The following is a 16,076-nucleotide window of genomic DNA, read 5'->3' as shown; positions in this document are numbered from 1 at the left end:
CTTTCTTCTTCAAAAATTATCGATTAGTATCGGTTGAGCCTAAGTTTTTGCTTCTTCACATGAGTTGTGCTATGCTTGGAATGTCATTTTATTTTGTTTTGCTTGCTGTTTATATAAAATACTTAGGTTTTAAAGTTTTTAAATAAGAGAGAATCCACAATTGGCTACCCATTTGCTTAAGTACTCGCTTGATCTTCACTTATATCTTTTTGGAGTAGCTTGTCATTTATTCTTGTGCTTCACTTATATCCTATTAGTAAATTGTTGAATGAATTGAATATCATGGAGTTTAAATTGTATGTTGCCTAGTGGTAGCTTCACATTGGGTTTAGAAAGTGAAATCTTTTGAAGCTTGACAATCACAATATTGGTCATACAAGCAATTCCTGAATGATTACTATAAGGAAGAGAACTTTCACATGCAAATACACTATCTTGGAGATCTTTTGTGGTTGTGAGCCCCCGTCAAAATATTATATGCCAAAATTGCTGACGTTGGACAAGGAAGACAACATAATGATTTATGTTTGTTCATATTCACATAGAAGTTATATTGTCATAGATCCTTCAACATGTGGTGCTTGCCCCCCATATTTGCTAGCCGAAAATTCCGCACCAAGTAGAGATACTACTTGTGCATCCAAAAACCCTTAAACCCAAATCTTATTTTAGAGAATCCACCATACCTACCTAAGGATTGACTAAGATCCTTCAAGTAAGTTGTCATCGGTGCAATAAGGCAATAAAAAATGCTTCTAAAAGTGTTAGATCATTTAGTGTAAGAGAAAATTGAGCGTTGTATGAACTTGTGATGGCGAAGAATAAAAGCGACAGACTGCATAATAAAGGTTGCCGTCATAAGGGGCAATATAACCTAACGCTCTCTTGCACTAAGGGATTGAGCATACAAACAAAAAAGCATGGCAACCTCTGCTTCCCTCTGTGAACGGCCTACCTTTTACTTTTATGTATTTACTTTCATGAAGAGTCAAAGTTTTTCTCTTTATTCCTTTTTATTTTTTTCTCTTTTGGCAAGCATCATGTGGTGAGGAAAGATCTAGGCACATATATCCAGTTGGATATGGGTAGCATAAGTTATTATTGTTGACATCACCCTTGACGTGAATACGTTGGGAGGCGAAATTATAAGCCCCTATCTTTCTATGTGTCCGGTTGAAACATTTTGCTCATGTGTATGCAGTGAGTGTTAGCAATCATAGAAGACTATATGATGGTTGAGTATGTGGAGCTCTTACTTAGACTCTGTTGAATAAGTTGAATTGCAATTGTTTGGTGACTAAGGATATAGGTTGTTGAGTTTCAAGAGAATTCATCGTTTGAACCTTTACATGTGGATTGGTTGCTACTTTAACATAAGAGGTTTTATAAGAAAGAATTGTAGTTATGATGCTAGGAAAAGTTATTGAAATTATCATTGATCAAACTTATGCACTTTGCTAGCATTCACACTTCATAAATTATCTCTTTTATCATTTACCCCTACTCGAGGACGAGGAGAAATTAAGCTTGGGGATGCTGACACGTCTCCAACGTATCTACAATTTATGAAGTATTCATGCTGCTATATTATCATTCTTGGATGTTTTACAATCATTTTATAGCAACTTTATATCATTTTTTAGGACTAAACTATTAACATATTGCCCAGTGCCAGTTGCTGTTTTTTGCTTGTTTTTTACATCGCATGAAATCAATATCAAACGGAGTCCAAACATTGCGAAACTTTTTGTGGATTTTTTATGGACCAGAAGACATCCAATGGGCCAGAGCAGCACCTGGGGGTGCCCCGAGGGGGGCACAACCCACCAGGGCGCGCCTGGGCCCCCAGGCGTGCCCCGGTGGGTTGTGCACACCTCGGTGGCCTCCCGCATCCTCTCTTCGCCCTATAAATCATCAAATATTTCAGAAACCCTCGTGGAGACCCTAGATCAGAAGGTCCGCCGCCGTAAGCCTCTATAGCCACGAGAAACCAATCTAGACCCCGTTCTGGTACCCTGCCGGAGGGGGGAATCATCACCGGTGGCCATCTTCATCATCCCGGCGGCCACCACGATGAGGAGGGAATAGTCCACCCTCGGGGCCAAGGGCTTGTACCAGTAGCTATGTGTTTAATCTCTCTCTCTCTCTCTCTCGTGATCTTGAGATGTCATGATCTTGATATATCATGGGCTTTGTTAACATAGATGGATCATATGATGTTTCTCCCCTCTCTACTCTTGTTGTGATGAATTAAATATTTACCCTTTGAAGTTTTCTCTTGTAGGATTGAATGTTCAGATATGAGAACACTATGATGTATGTCTTGCAGTATGAATACTTGAGGTGACAATGGGGTATCACATTGATTCACTTGATGTATGTTATGGCACTCAACTTGCGGATTCCCGAGGTGACATTGGGGTAATCTATGCATAGGGGTTGATGCAGGTTTTTATTATCTTCTCTCCGATAGAAACTTTGGGGTCTCTTTGTAGTTCTTTGTGTGGATTGAATATTATGATCATGAAGTTGTTTGATGCATATCATAGAATTAACTCACGGATACTTGTGGTGACATTGGAGTATCTAGGTGACATTAGAGTTGGTTGACGTGTGTCATATGGTGTTATTTTAGTACGAACTCTTGGTTAGATTGATCGAAAAGAATAGCTTCATGTTATTTTCGTACGAACTCTAGGATAGATTGATCGGAAAGAATAGCTTTGAGGTGGTTTCTTAGCCTACAAACATTTTCTATTTTTGTTCTCCGCTAATAGGAACTCGGGAGTGATTCTTTATTGCACTTTGAGGGATAATCATATGATCCAACTATGCTAGCATTGTTGAGAGATTGCACTAGTGAAAGTATGCACCCTAGGCCTCATTTTTCATCATTGCAATACCGTTTGTGCTCCGTTTTACTATTTACTACCTTGCTGTTTTTTATTGTTCTCACTACAAAAACTCATATCTACTATCCATACTACACTTTTATCACCATCTCTTCGCCGAAGTAGTGCACCTATACAATTTGTCATTGTATTAGGTGTGTTGGGTCACAAGATATTTCTTGTATTTGGTTGCAGGATTGTTTGAGAGAGACCATCTTCATCCTACGCCTCCCATGGATTGATAAATCTTAGGTCATCCACTTGAGGGAAAATTGCTACTGTCCTACAAAACTCTGCGCTTGGAGGCCCAACACGAGTCTACAAAAGAAAAGTTGTGTAGTAGACATCAATTGATGAGCCATGGTAATCACTTGTCTGTAAGAGATCAAGCTAGCTAAAAGGACATGGCCAGGGAACGCCTCTCATGCTTCTCTAGCCCCATTCCGAGACCCTCAGCAGATGTTACCAAGGAAGACTCACAAATATGCTCGCCCCACACCAATAGAAAACAAGTCCCCTAAGTTATAACATGAACAAACACATCAATTGCATGAAGTCAAAAAGCAACGACCATCGACATCTAGAGAATCAACCAGATGTGGCGAATGATCTGCAGGCTCGACCTCCACGCACTATCCTTGGTATCGAAACGAGCAATATCAAAGCCAAAACTGAGTAGGGAGGACTTATTTTCGACACAAAAATGCCATTGACGTCTTGTCATCCTTGCCGACACAAAATAAACCTACACAAAGGCGGTGCCATAGTCTACCTCACACATCTCCATAGACCAGGAGGGGTCCATGCGATCGGCAGGCACGCGGTCTGGATGCCATGCTCTCAGAATCACGACCAAATAACCTCTTATCATGGCATTGTCGTCTAGGATTTTCACGGGACGGGAGTGTGCTTCAAGGGAAGTACATTTATCCCAACAAAGCATGGTTGCGAGTAATTCAAAATATCAGGATTGTATAGAAGTATAAAACTGACCAATGATTGATTGATCCGATTGTAATTCCGCATCAAATCATTAGACCTTATACTATGCAAGGTGTTTAAAGGAAAAAAATTATAAATGCTGGTGCTTATTTGCAGAGGATGAACGTTTAATTAGACACCATAAGCACCGGTGCTTAAGAAAAAACTTCACTTATTTTACTGAAATCTCTTTAAACATCCTGCAAGGCCTTATCAGGCTACATGACAACTTGGTAAAGCAACATGGTCGATAGTGCCAGTAGCACTCATGAACTGTGCCTTGGCTGTCAAGCAGCGGTTGCTTTCATCTTTCCCGGCGTCAAGAACCTAACAAAACAATGTTTCGAGAGGCTTCCGTGCCATGTCGCCGTCTTTGCCCAGACGAAAGATATTCGGATCATATAAAAACAACCTAATGTCATGTAAACAATGTGCACTTGAAGTGAGACAAGTAGGCGATCCTTATCCTAGTACGAACGGCCCCGCCAATCAAATGATCACACGAGCTGGAAACGCATTAATTAGGTGGAAGGCTAATATACTGTGATTGATTGGTAACATCAGCATCTCACATGCGCTTCATGTCTTCAGGCCAATATTGCCCGAGAACTTTATGTTGATTGGTGCACTTGCATGGGCGGTGGAAGAATTAGTGACTGAGGTTTGTTTACTTTAGAGCTGGACCGATCCAGAGTGTATGTGTGAAAGAGAGAGCTTCAAGTCGGAAATGTTGCTTGGGTCAGATCCAGATGACCTCTTTTTAATCTTTCTACATAAATTTTACAATTTCCGTCCTGTCAACTAACTTGAGTTCAGCTTTTGGGTCTTTCTAAGGGCATTTCTAATCAATCCCTTCAAAAATAGAGGAGTAAACCTTAGTGGGTATATTTACTTCACTGAGTTTTGGCCGGACCTAGTCGATCCCCTATATATAACGGAGTAAACTTAAATTTGGCTTATACATTTCGTCGAACACTTGCTATGCACCTCCGCGGCGAGTGGCAACCATGGTGATCACGCCGGCGGTGAGCAGAGACACGCAACTGGGAGGAGGAGCAGCAGCATGCACCGGCGGCGGCGAGCAGCAGTGGCAGCACGCAGTGGGGAGGAGTAGCGGCGAGCAGCAGCAATAGCAACACACAGCTTGGAGGAGCAGCGGCGAGCAGCCCGCACCGACGGCAAGCCACAGCAACATGCACCGGCGGCGGCGAGCAACAGCAACGCACAACGGGGAGGAGTAGCAACAGCAGCAGCACACACCAACGGTGGCGAGCGGCAGCAGCAACAGCACACACCGGCGGCGGTGAGCAGCAGCGACGCGCATTTAGTGGTCACACCAATAGTAGTACGGGCGAGATCGCCGGCGAGGCCCGAGGTCACCGGCGAGCCCATGGGAGCTTCACTTGAGTCGCCGGCCGGCCATGAGGAGGTCTTTGCGTGAAGAAAAAATATACTCAGCCGCCTCAAGACGAAGTAAATAGAGGGGGGAATTTAGAAAAGGATAAAAATTCTACTTCCTTACGGCGGATTGGGGATCAGCTAAGTACCGGTTAAAGGAGTAAAAAACGCATTTTTACTTTTCTAACATGTTATAAAGGATCGGTTAGAAATACCCTAACTCGAATACCACGTAGCACTAGCACTTCAAAGCTGTCCATGTATCGTCTCTCTCCTTTTCCCCTTCATTCCCAAATTTTTCATCTATTTCCTCACTTTTCTTTCTTCCTTCGCTTAAAGAACCAGTTTGGTGGCTCCGTAGAAATCTGCACGACATGCAACTTGAAGCATTACGTTGGGCATATGCTATTGTCACTGTGTCTTAGCAAGATACGTGTTTCAAGTCAAAGTGAACTGCTACTTTGTAGCACCCTTCTACAAAAAGCGAATTTTGCGGGAAATGAATTGTTTTTTATGAGATTTATTTACTAGCTCAAGATGTTGTACCAGCCCGAAAGGGGCCTCTAGTTGTAATAAAGATTATAGTATGAAATCATTGGCCAGATGAGAAGTTATCATTCTTTTCCAGGGCCATGATTTGCTTCATAGATCGTGGCCGTTGGCGTTTCCGTTTGCAAGCTTCTGGATTTAAAAAAGCTTGCTCTGTCGAGGCGGAAGCTCGAAGATGGATCGAGCTATGCTCATGGCGTGTCACCGGTGGATGATGCAGGAGAAGGTAAACTTCGACACCTCTAAGCACCTTCCAGAAGAAAAAAAAGTGAAATTCTTCGATGCATGAAGCGAACCAGAAATTGTAGTGCTAGAGATTTTTATCATGGTGCTATACTACAGTGCCACACTCTATTAAAAACAGACAGCTTTGAGTTTTCAATTTGAGCACTGTGGCAGCTGCAGACCGAGGCGGGACCTGAATATCTTTGCTATGATGCAGTCTTAGAGTCTAGACAAGAGCAATGCAGAATATGACCATAGGATAGAAGAATAGAAAAACAAATCTGGAGCATCGGATGTCCAATGGGCGCTTCAGATCAGGCACGTGGGAGCTGGTGGGAGGGTCTTTATTGTATATAGCAATTACTCAGGGAGCTTTCCGCAAAAGTACACAGAAATCACCAGCCTAACATTTCAAACCTGAAGTCTCCATTAAGGATCCAACGGCTCCAACTTCATTTTTCTATTCTTCTATCCTTTGCCCAGCTTCTATTGTAGTCTTGGGCTGATGATAGTTATCTGATGAGGTCATATTATTATCCTGAAGAACTGACGAGCACAAGTGGGCCAAGAATTCAACAAAAAACTTCCCTGACAGATTCCATCAGTGGACATTTGACCCTACCATGCTTTGTCCAGTACCAATGATGAGTCAAGAAGTATCCAGGAGCTGAGTTCGAGCTCATCTCCTCCCAGATGAACATTAAATTCAATGGGTTTTCTACACTAAAAAGATGATAAAATTTTCTGAAGTTTGCAAAAAAATCATGCCGAGAAGACGCTGGAAAGCAAAATGAGAGCTCCCCCGAAGTCATCTCGGCACGAAAAGTTTACAAGCTCCTAGAAATTTCCATCATATTTTTAGTGTAAAACAAATTCAGACTTTATTTTTTATTTTTTACCATTTGTTTTGGATTCACTTCATACACGGGAGCAAAGGAGCTCGGGTGGAGAAACGCTGCTCTGTTCTCCCAGAAACACAATACGACATCAACTTCTCATCTGGAAACTTACCCCCAAAAAGGAACCAGTATAAGTTGCAAATGATTCCCCCCAAAAAAATAGTTGCAAATGAGCTCAAATACAGGAAAAACCAGTATAAGTTTTCTCAAGAGAATGAATTAATTGAATAGAGAAGGCAAGCCTTCTTTGGGAGAATTGTCATTACACAAGTGTTGATGCAAGATATACAATTCACATTCTTTCGACAGAATTTCCGCAGGTGACAAAACAGTTTACCAGATGCCTCTCATGTCACCTGGAGCCCAATATTCACTCGTCTGCTACATCTGGCACCTGCCCTCTCATGCCACCTGGAGCCCAATATTCATTCGTCTGTGCTACATCTGGCACTCTGATGCCCCAACATTTTGCTTACAATCTCTTCAAGCTCTTCTTCCTCGCGTCAATCTTCTTCTTATCGGCTGGGGCTTTTGTAGCAACAGGTCCTTCCTTCTTGGGCAATGTCGTAGATGGTCCAACAGTGGGCTCAGCGGGAGCATTCTGATCCAGCGAGTTTGAGCCTGGCACTTTGGTAGCAGCAGTAGCACATAAAGCCATGGGCGCCGATGGTGCAGTTTCGCATAGATTTGCTGTGCTTGACTGATCCACGTTTACAGAAGTCGACTCGGAGATAGTGCCACTCTTGGGCTTAGCCTTAGGTTTGAGGGCATGAATGCTGGTGTATAACCTGCAGTGTAGATGGTTAAGTGTTCTGATTTTTTAAAAGCTATAGCAATGGCATAAGAAGAAAAAACATCACATCCATAGTCACCTAGACGGGCACAATACTCTAAATTTTGACCAAGCAGAAAGAAAAAACTCAAAAAGGGACTCCCTGTATAAAGTGAAGGCAGATAGAGATGTCTGCTAGGTGTCCCTAGTCTATATTGACAAAGTGATGCACTGATGCTCAACAAAAAGTCAAAAGGTAACCTTGCATGCCGTGCATAGTCCGCATAGTTCTCAAGTAACATCTTTCCAGCCTGCTCATTGAGCGCAGATTCTGGGAATGGTTCAATCAGTAGGCATCTCACCACCTTTTAGAATGTTAAAAAGAAACCGACAGTTATTAATCGTTAATTACAGATGATGTATTACCCCTAGCAAAACTAGGGCCAAACATTGTTGTTGTATGTACTTACCAGTAGAACATGCCTTAATCCATGAGTAGGATTCCAATCCTTTTTCAACGTGTTAACGCAGATCTCACCACTGCTCGATATGTTTGGATGGAATATTTTGGTCACAAAAAATCCTAAAAAGTGAAGGACAAGTTAAATATTTGTCAGAAATAATCAAGTTGATGCAACTGCTCAGGCTTTCATTTCATGAGCACTTGAGCAGAAAAAATAAATGGCGCGCAAAAGATAGCCAGACCTTTTGGTGGGGATTGAGGGAAGTCACGGGACAAGACTAGCTTCATCCGGAAAACCCCATTCTCATACGGAGTCCCGCCTGCATCATTTCCAATATCCATTTTCCATTAAACAGTATAATGAAGAAGTTAAAAAAATTACAAATTCAGATTATGACATAATTCTTTACAAAATGAACATGTTTTTCAGTATTCAGTTATGAACACTAGCAGCATATGAAAAACAAGTGGAAAAATTATAACAAATGCTATTAGAGGGAAACATCTCAATTTTTTTAGTGTTTATAAACCATTTTAGTGTTTATAAGCCATCAAAGCCTATTAATTGTAACCTTACCAGGGCCATCTATATCTGCACAAATACTTGTGAAGTCATCGTCATTCACAATCACTCTAATCCCTTCTGGAGGTGACTGGTCAAGATTCTTCAATTCTTTAGCCAATTGCCTGATGACATTTGGTGGGAGGTTTTCGTTGGTTGCCTTCATAAACATGAACACTCCACATTAAAATCATGTTAACAGCACATCTTCCTATCAGAATGTTGTCATGAACATCAAAACATTTGCCATGAAAAATGAACTGTAATAATCACCATGGAAGCAAGATGGCAAATAGCTTTGTTCTGGCTTCGCAAGCAACTTTAGTGAGCAGATGTTCTTCCACAATAGTGATAAATTTCTGATAACAGATGCAGCCTACAGGAAACAGCAGTTAGTGTCAAAAGCAAGCGTATTCGAATGAATTACTTTATAATATGTCTGAAGCCCAAGAGACTATACTTACAATCTTCAAATTTCATATGGAAGATATTATGAGCAACAATTATTATGCTTAATTTTACACATGGCTTCTGCAAACATTTATCAAATTCTAAGGCATACAAATAAATGCCGAAAGGCTGAAAGGTACGAGTGGGTGGAATCTACATTCGAACGAGTGGGGTATTGTTTTTTCTAAGATTTTTGGGAGAAATTTTTCAATAGCTCTCTTTGTATGTTTGCCTGTTTTCTGTTACTTTTGTTAGATGTGGTGACGAGCAAAGTTAATATTTTCAACCTACAAGTATTGGGTTTGACCACACAGACGTTGTTTTCCACTTTCCACAAAACATGGCTAGTTTGAATTAAGCATCCATACTGTAATATCCATTCCTAAAAGAGCTTTGTTTTTAACCACACATGTTTCTATCTTAATAAAACATTCTATATTCACTTGTTTAGATTCTTAATACAGTTTTTTTTTCTCCAGATGACCATTGAAAATCAAGTATCTACTGTTGCGGCTTGACGGCAATCTAAAGAACAAATTGCACTTCCAAAATAATTCTGTAGGACTTGGAACATATGCATGAATGACTAGACATTGATCATAGCATCACATGTGCCTTCTTTGATTTAAATGACTTCCTGACTAAATAGTGCCTGACTGTTGATGCGCATCATGCCATTAGCAGTTTAGCTGTCTAATTCATGCCATTAGCTGTTTAGCTGTCTAATCCCACATACATAGGACCCAAACCCTAAAGGTTTATTTCTCAAACTTTACACCGCCATCACGATCAGTGATTGAGGAAAGGGGAACCAACATAGCAATTAGCTTCGGGCTCCAATGCAGTAACAAGCATAATGGCAAGAGCGCACAGATCATATTAGCCACTCTTTGCATTGTGAGAAACAAGCACGTTAGGAAGCGATCAAATCATAAAATTGGTAGCTAATCAGTGCATCTGACTGTGTGGCATTTCGATTGAACTAAACACAAGGTCCTATGCTTGCAGGTGAAGATTACTTGCACCCAGAATTAAGTTGCTTGCACAAACGTTAACCCGGTTCTTCTTTCCATGGACATCTAAAGATCAGAAACAGAACTCCCCACTTAAACCATCAACTCCCCCGGCCTCTCGGTTTGTGAGCTTTGTGTCTGCAGGCTGCAGCTAACATATCAGACTCGCATGAACCACGAAGCAAGTCTGTCCAGACTCAAGCTCTCTCCCCAAGACACCTGTGCCATACCAAGTAGCTCGACTTCTTACAGATCGCCGCCCCCTACCATGTGATTCTACAAAAGTACGCGTCTATTTGCACCCATGAATACCAATCGAGAACAATACCGCGAACTCCCCACTAGAAATCTCGAACCACTCGTCGCCTCGCTTGACAGAATGGGCAAACCCCGCCACCCGCCTGCCTTTTCCGCGCAATCCGCCGAAACAACCCAAAATCGTCACTCGCCCAGACTCCAAAGCCCCCAAAAATCGACCCCGGCATCCGCCAACCCTACCGCGGATCGAACTAAACCAGCAGATCACGAGTAGGAGTAGGCACCGCAAGAACCACGATATGGCCCGGAACAGATCGGCTCGAACCGCAGCGAGAGACGAATCGGGGGAGGGATCGGCGGGTCGCCGCTTACCGGAGGAGGAGGGGGAGGAGCGACCAATCTGGGTCGGGCTCGCGGGGAGGGGAGGGGAGGGGAGCGGCGCGCGTCGCAATGATTGGAGCGCGAGCCCGTGGAATTTGGGGGCGGAGGGAGGTGACGTGGCTTTCAACCAGGCCACGGAGCGGGTGTACTTGTAGGAGGTCGCCACCGGATCACCGCGTCCGCGGGGGAGCGCGGGGGGTGGGGCCCGGGAGCGTGAGACCGTGAACGGTCGGCGGCATAGCCGTTGGAGCCGTGCCACGGCGCCGCCAGCTAGGCGCGTCCTTTTGAAATTATGGCAGCTGCCGCCAGCGGGGACGGAGATGCCGATGCGCGATGAGTCATCGGGATCGCTGATCGGCGGTGGACCACCGATTAGATGGTGGAGGAAAACGTGGTAAGACGACGAACGGGGTTGATTGATTGATGAGAGCGGCACCTGTTGTGGGGAGTTGTTGGCAGATTCTGAATTGAATTTGCATCTCGACGTGGATCGCCGGGTTGTAAACGTTCTTATTCCTCACTGTAGTAAAGTAGGCATGTAAGCAAACCATCAGTGTGGTTTTTTTAGATAAAAGGCCAGAGCCCGACTTTATAGATAAAGCCACCAGGTAGAGTTAACATAGACCACCGGAACAGCGGAACAGACAGAAAAGGCATCATCCTAGAGCAACGAGAAAGAGTCTAAGTACATGACTCCCAGGCCAGTACACAACACGCAGGCCGGAGATAAACGAAAACAAAAGTCAACCACCAACGCCTAGGTGCCTGCTTGAACGGGGGAGATGGAGATAGCAGAGTTCCGGATCTTGGCCAACATGGCGTCGAGGGCGTCCCTGTCTTCCTCCTTAGTGTGGTTGGACGGTTGACTCGCATTTTTCTGAATTTATTTTAAGTTTTTCGTTGATGCATGTTTAGTGGAAGGAGACGTTCCCGTCGACTACGAGACGCCTATGATGACTTCGTCAATCTCAAGATGATATGCTTGCTCAGTCTCTCAGAGATGCTCATATTGGTATATTGTGTGTGTGTGTGCGCGCGCGCGTTTATAGGGGTAAGTGTACGCGCGTATGTATGAGCGGCGGTCTGCATTGTGTTCTAAAAAAAGTCAAATAGTGCAAAGTTGACCAAATTTACAGAAAAACTAACAACTAAATTAGGATTATTATTTTTTGCGAGAGGAAAAGGTTTTATTCCCTGCGAAAAGAGTTTTTAAAGAGGGAAAATTTTCTCGATACATGGGGGGTCCTTTGTGTAGGCATCCCTCAGTGTTACACTCGCTGCAACTATACCTTGCCTATTGGTCTGCTATTCCGCTACTCTATTTTGTTCCTTGCGAAGCTTCTGCGGAATGAACTCCCTATCTCATCAATGACAGGATCTCAGCAACAAGATGTCTCCATACGTTGAGCGATCTAGACCATCACCAGATAAGCTTGCCAAGCATCGAAGGAGTCGGATTGGACAATGATCGGGACATCTAAGTGATGTATGGCCAAAGCCATGCGCTGCATCGGTGTGTGAATCTCCGCCTCGAGCACATCATTACAGTTGAATAAAAACCTATTGGCGGCAAAGATCACACTCCAATCACGTCTCCTAAGGACCATAACCGCCGATGTCATGCAAACGATGACCAGGAAAGCACCATTCCACGGGCAGGGCCACTCGGTTCGTCGAAGGAGGTGGCCAAGGCGGAGCTGATACAAAACTCTTCACCTCCGATAAGGGTAAGACATGAGTAACATCCATAGACATCTTCCCCTTAACAATTTCATTTGTGGTGTACCTCCTAGCTTGGTTGATCGACTTCATGTAGTTATCAAGAAATTCAACCAACGCTTCAGGGGAAGGTACTTCCTTGCCATGCATTAAGTCTGAACATAGCTGCCAAATTCGCCACATTATTATATTTTTGACCAGTTAAACAGTAGGAAAGGCTCCTACTGCATATATATTAAGGCACCAAAAATGTTGCATATTTACATTGGAAGAACTAAGCCCACACCTTCAATGTAGGGGAAAGGGGGGTCATATAAAAAGGTATGAAAACCTAAGTATAGAAATATCTTGTGGAATTTACAAAGGCAATGATAAGTGCTTCTTATGCTGGGGAGCTCTAAAGCTCAAGTTGCCAAAAAACATACTTGAATCTTCGTTTCCAGGATGCCATAGTAGGGGAGATGCCCCTGAAGAAATTGTTGTTTCTCTCCTTCCAAAGACTCCATGTTGCCACAAGAAATATATACACAAACATGGGCCCATTGTAATTTTCCTTAGCTAGCTCAATGAGTCTTAGTCTATCATTATGATGTGACCAGTCAACGCCCAGAATTCTCCAACAAACGTTGTTGAAAGTGCAGCGGAAGAATAGGTGCTCTACTGTTTCTTCAACATGGTTTTCACACAAACGGACAATTGATGAGTCCAATTTATGTGATAATTATACTAGGTGCTCTGTGCCTACATGGTAGGGTTTGTGGAAATTTACCGTGTTCATGCACCTCTTTTTGTTGATAATCTCTCAGATAATGCTTTTTGGACCATTTTAGCATAACTAGTAGAATGCCCGTGCGTTGCCATGGGCTTTTGAAATATTTTGCTGAAGTTACATAAACATAATGCATGTTAGATTTCACATGTAGAGAAAAGATAGCATGGGAACAATTGGGTAATAATTGAAGTCCACTTCCCTTGCAATGTAAATTGATTAAAAAAGAAATTTGACAATTTATACATACAAAGCGATTGGTCAACTGAAAATCTATTACAGATTAATTTTCACTTGATGCACTTAAGAAATTCTCGCACGGTTAGGAATGTTGTCTATCCAGTTTTTTTATCTTACCTGCCCAGCCTTATTCTGACCTCAACTACTCTCTCAACTCACCCAGCCCTCTCACTCTCTCACCCCAGACACATCCTTGCAATTTCCTAAATTTATATTATCTTGAATATAGTGATAAAAAATAAATGCTTGTATTTTGAATGGTATGATAATGAAATATATATATTTACCCGTCTATGCTCCTTGGAATACCATAGGAAAATAAACTTTGCCATCTAGCTATGTCGAAATTCCTAGCCGAGTTGCTCTATTTCAGGTGTGCTGTAATTCCCTCGCAAATCTTGTGTGGTCAACCTCGGCCAGAGCTTCTACTTCTTTGGTTGTGCGGTCACGAATTCCTCGCTCTCCCTCAAAAACACCCTGACGGACACCGTCGACCATGCCCTGCTTGCCAACATCACTTTCCTGTCCAGAGAGGCTTCTCGAGGAATCGAGGGTGCAATCGGCATGCGTGGGTTTCCACTTCCCCCCTTTGGTTTTTTACTCATCTTTTGCATGAGGGGGGATCAAGCGAGGGAGTGAATTTTTTCCTTGGATTGATCGTTGGTGTTACGAAGCGAATCGAACGAACACGACATATGGACTTCCTTTAACTCTGGGGAATAGTATGGATAACAGAGATTTAATAATATTCACAAAATAAAGATTAATAATAAATACATACATCATATTTTTTATTTGGTAGGGTTTAATTTGATGTGACGCCCCCGATTCAACCGTACACTAATCATACACGCAAATGTGTACGATCAAGATCAGGGACTCACGGGAAGATATCACAATACAAGCTTTATATTACAAGCCAGGGGCCTCGAGGGCTCGAATACAAGCTCGGTACACAAGAGTCAGCGGAAGCAACAATATATGAGTACAGACATAAGTTAAACAAGACTGCCTTAAGAAGGCTAGTACAAAAGCAACATGATCGAAGAGGCAAGGCCTCCCGCCTGGGACCTCCTAACTACTCCTAGTCGTCGGAGATCTTCACGTAGCAGCATCCATCGGCGGTGGCATCTGGCTCCAGGGATCCACCATCTGGTTGCATCAACCGGAAAGAAGAAAGAAGGGGGAAAAGGGGTAGCAAAGCAACCGTGAGTACTCATCCAAAGTACTCGCAAGCATCAGATCTATACTAAGTATGCATTGGTATCAAATGGAAGGGTTGTATCTGTGGACTGAACTGCAGAATGCCAGAATAGAGGGGAAGGCCTAGCCTATCGAAGACTAGCATCTTCAAGCAGCTCCGAGCATCTTGCAACATGTAGAAGAGTAAAGAATAGCAATTTAAGTAAAGTAGTAGTGGTGTTATCCACCTCGGCCAGAGATCCTTTCTCGACTCCCTGCGAGAAAGCAATCCCAGAGCCATACTATCCAATTGTCATCTCAATCCAATTCTCATCACCATCCAATTCTCATCACAAGTATCCACTTCTAGTTATATAAGATCCGGATACAAGTCTGAACGTCCATTACCGTGGACACTGTATTCGAATATATATCTTCCCTGCAGGGGTGCACCACGTTACCCAACACGCTCGATCACTCTGGCCGGACACACCTTTTTGGGGTCAATGCCCGCCCTTGGAAGATCAACACGTCGCAACCCGACCTAGGCTCAGCAGAGAGATCCCCGCCGGTCTACATCCTAAGCACTCTGGGGTCTGGGCCCATCGCCCGTTGCACTCCGGGTCGTTGTGCGCAAGGGGATACCAGCACCACCCGTGAAGTGGATGGCACGATCCGGCCCGGCCACAATGCTGAACTGGATGTGTGACAAAGCTTTGCCTGATACCGCGACGTCGAGGCCCATATCTATTCTCGCGCGGTGGTTAGTGCGTAAAGGCCAGAGGCCAACTCAGAACAAATACCCAAACCTGTTAGTGCATTGGGGGCTCGCGGAAACGAGCAGAGACTCACGATAAGGTGACCCCGTCGCCCCGTCTCATGGACTTAAGGCAAGGGCCCAGACTGCCCAGTCGTGCCACGTGGAAAACTCGCGGGTGCTCAACGGGCCTGCCCGACTTTCACATCAACTCGCGGGTGCTCAATGGGCCCGCCCAACTTCAACAAAGGTCTCAAGTAAAGTCAAGGTAACTGTGTGTCCAGACATCAAGGGGAAAACCCGAGGAATCACCCCCAGTGGATTCTGCTGAATGTAATCATCAAGGTGAACGTAAGAGGGACCACCCTCGAGGTTCACACTTGAGGTGTTGAACGACAGAGCCGTATCCGGGAATGGTCAAAGAGGAAATCACCCTCGATGACCATGACCGAATAGCTACACTACAGAATTATCATCAGAAGTGCGTTATGAGGGATCACCCTCGGCACTTGATAGTAGCTCTACAGAGTCGAGCAACAAAAGGGGCGTGATGTGATGTGAGGTGTC

General features: G+C 43.6%; 1 protein-coding gene across 2 annotated transcripts; it reads right to left on the bottom strand.

The window, feature by feature from the left end:
• Nucleotides 1-7,140: 7,140 nt before the first annotated feature.
• LOC119322683 (ubiquitin-conjugating enzyme E2 22-like) lies at nucleotides 7,141-10,959 on the bottom strand. 2 transcript variants are annotated; one of them, XM_037596169.1, is made up of 7 exons: nucleotides 10,834-10,959; nucleotides 9,014-9,116; nucleotides 8,756-8,900; nucleotides 8,421-8,498; nucleotides 8,186-8,298; nucleotides 7,977-8,080; nucleotides 7,141-7,731 (listed from the first exon to the last, which is right to left on the bottom strand). In XM_037596169.1, exons 2-7 carry the CDS (start codon nucleotides 9,014-9,016, stop codon nucleotides 7,416-7,418), a joined length of 759 nt encoding a protein of 252 aa, XP_037452066.1. In that variant the 5' UTR covers nucleotides 9,017-9,116; nucleotides 10,834-10,959; the 3' UTR covers nucleotides 7,141-7,415. The 2 variants fall into 2 exon arrangements, with proteins under 2 accessions (XP_037452066.1, XP_037452065.1); XM_037596168.1 differs by lacking the exons at nucleotides 9,014-9,116; nucleotides 10,834-10,959 and having other exon boundaries at nucleotides 8,756-8,927.
• Between the last annotated feature and the right edge of the window lie 5,117 nt (nucleotides 10,960-16,076).

Source organism: Triticum dicoccoides, chromosome 6B (assembly GCF_002162155.2).
Source record: "Triticum dicoccoides isolate Atlit2015 ecotype Zavitan chromosome 6B, WEW_v2.0, whole genome shotgun sequence".
NCBI classification, from domain to species: domain Eukaryota; kingdom Viridiplantae; phylum Streptophyta; class Magnoliopsida; order Poales; family Poaceae; genus Triticum; species Triticum dicoccoides.
Note: the sequence above shows the minus strand (reverse complement) of the source record. Positions and strands in the feature narration are given on the sequence as shown.

Coding starts and splice junctions, on each gene's coding strand:
- LOC119322683 (XM_037596168.1), bottom strand. CDS start 8,912: ATGTTTATGAAGGCAACCAACGAAAACCTCCCACCAAATGTCATCAGG. Junction 8,299..8,420: donor CCCTCAATCCCCACCAAAAG/GTCTGGCTATCT, acceptor TTCACTTTTTAG/GATTTTTTGTGACCAAAATA. Junction 7,732..7,976: donor GACTATGCACGGCATGCAAG/GTTACCTTTTGA, acceptor TCTACACTGCAG/GTTATACACCAGCATTCATG.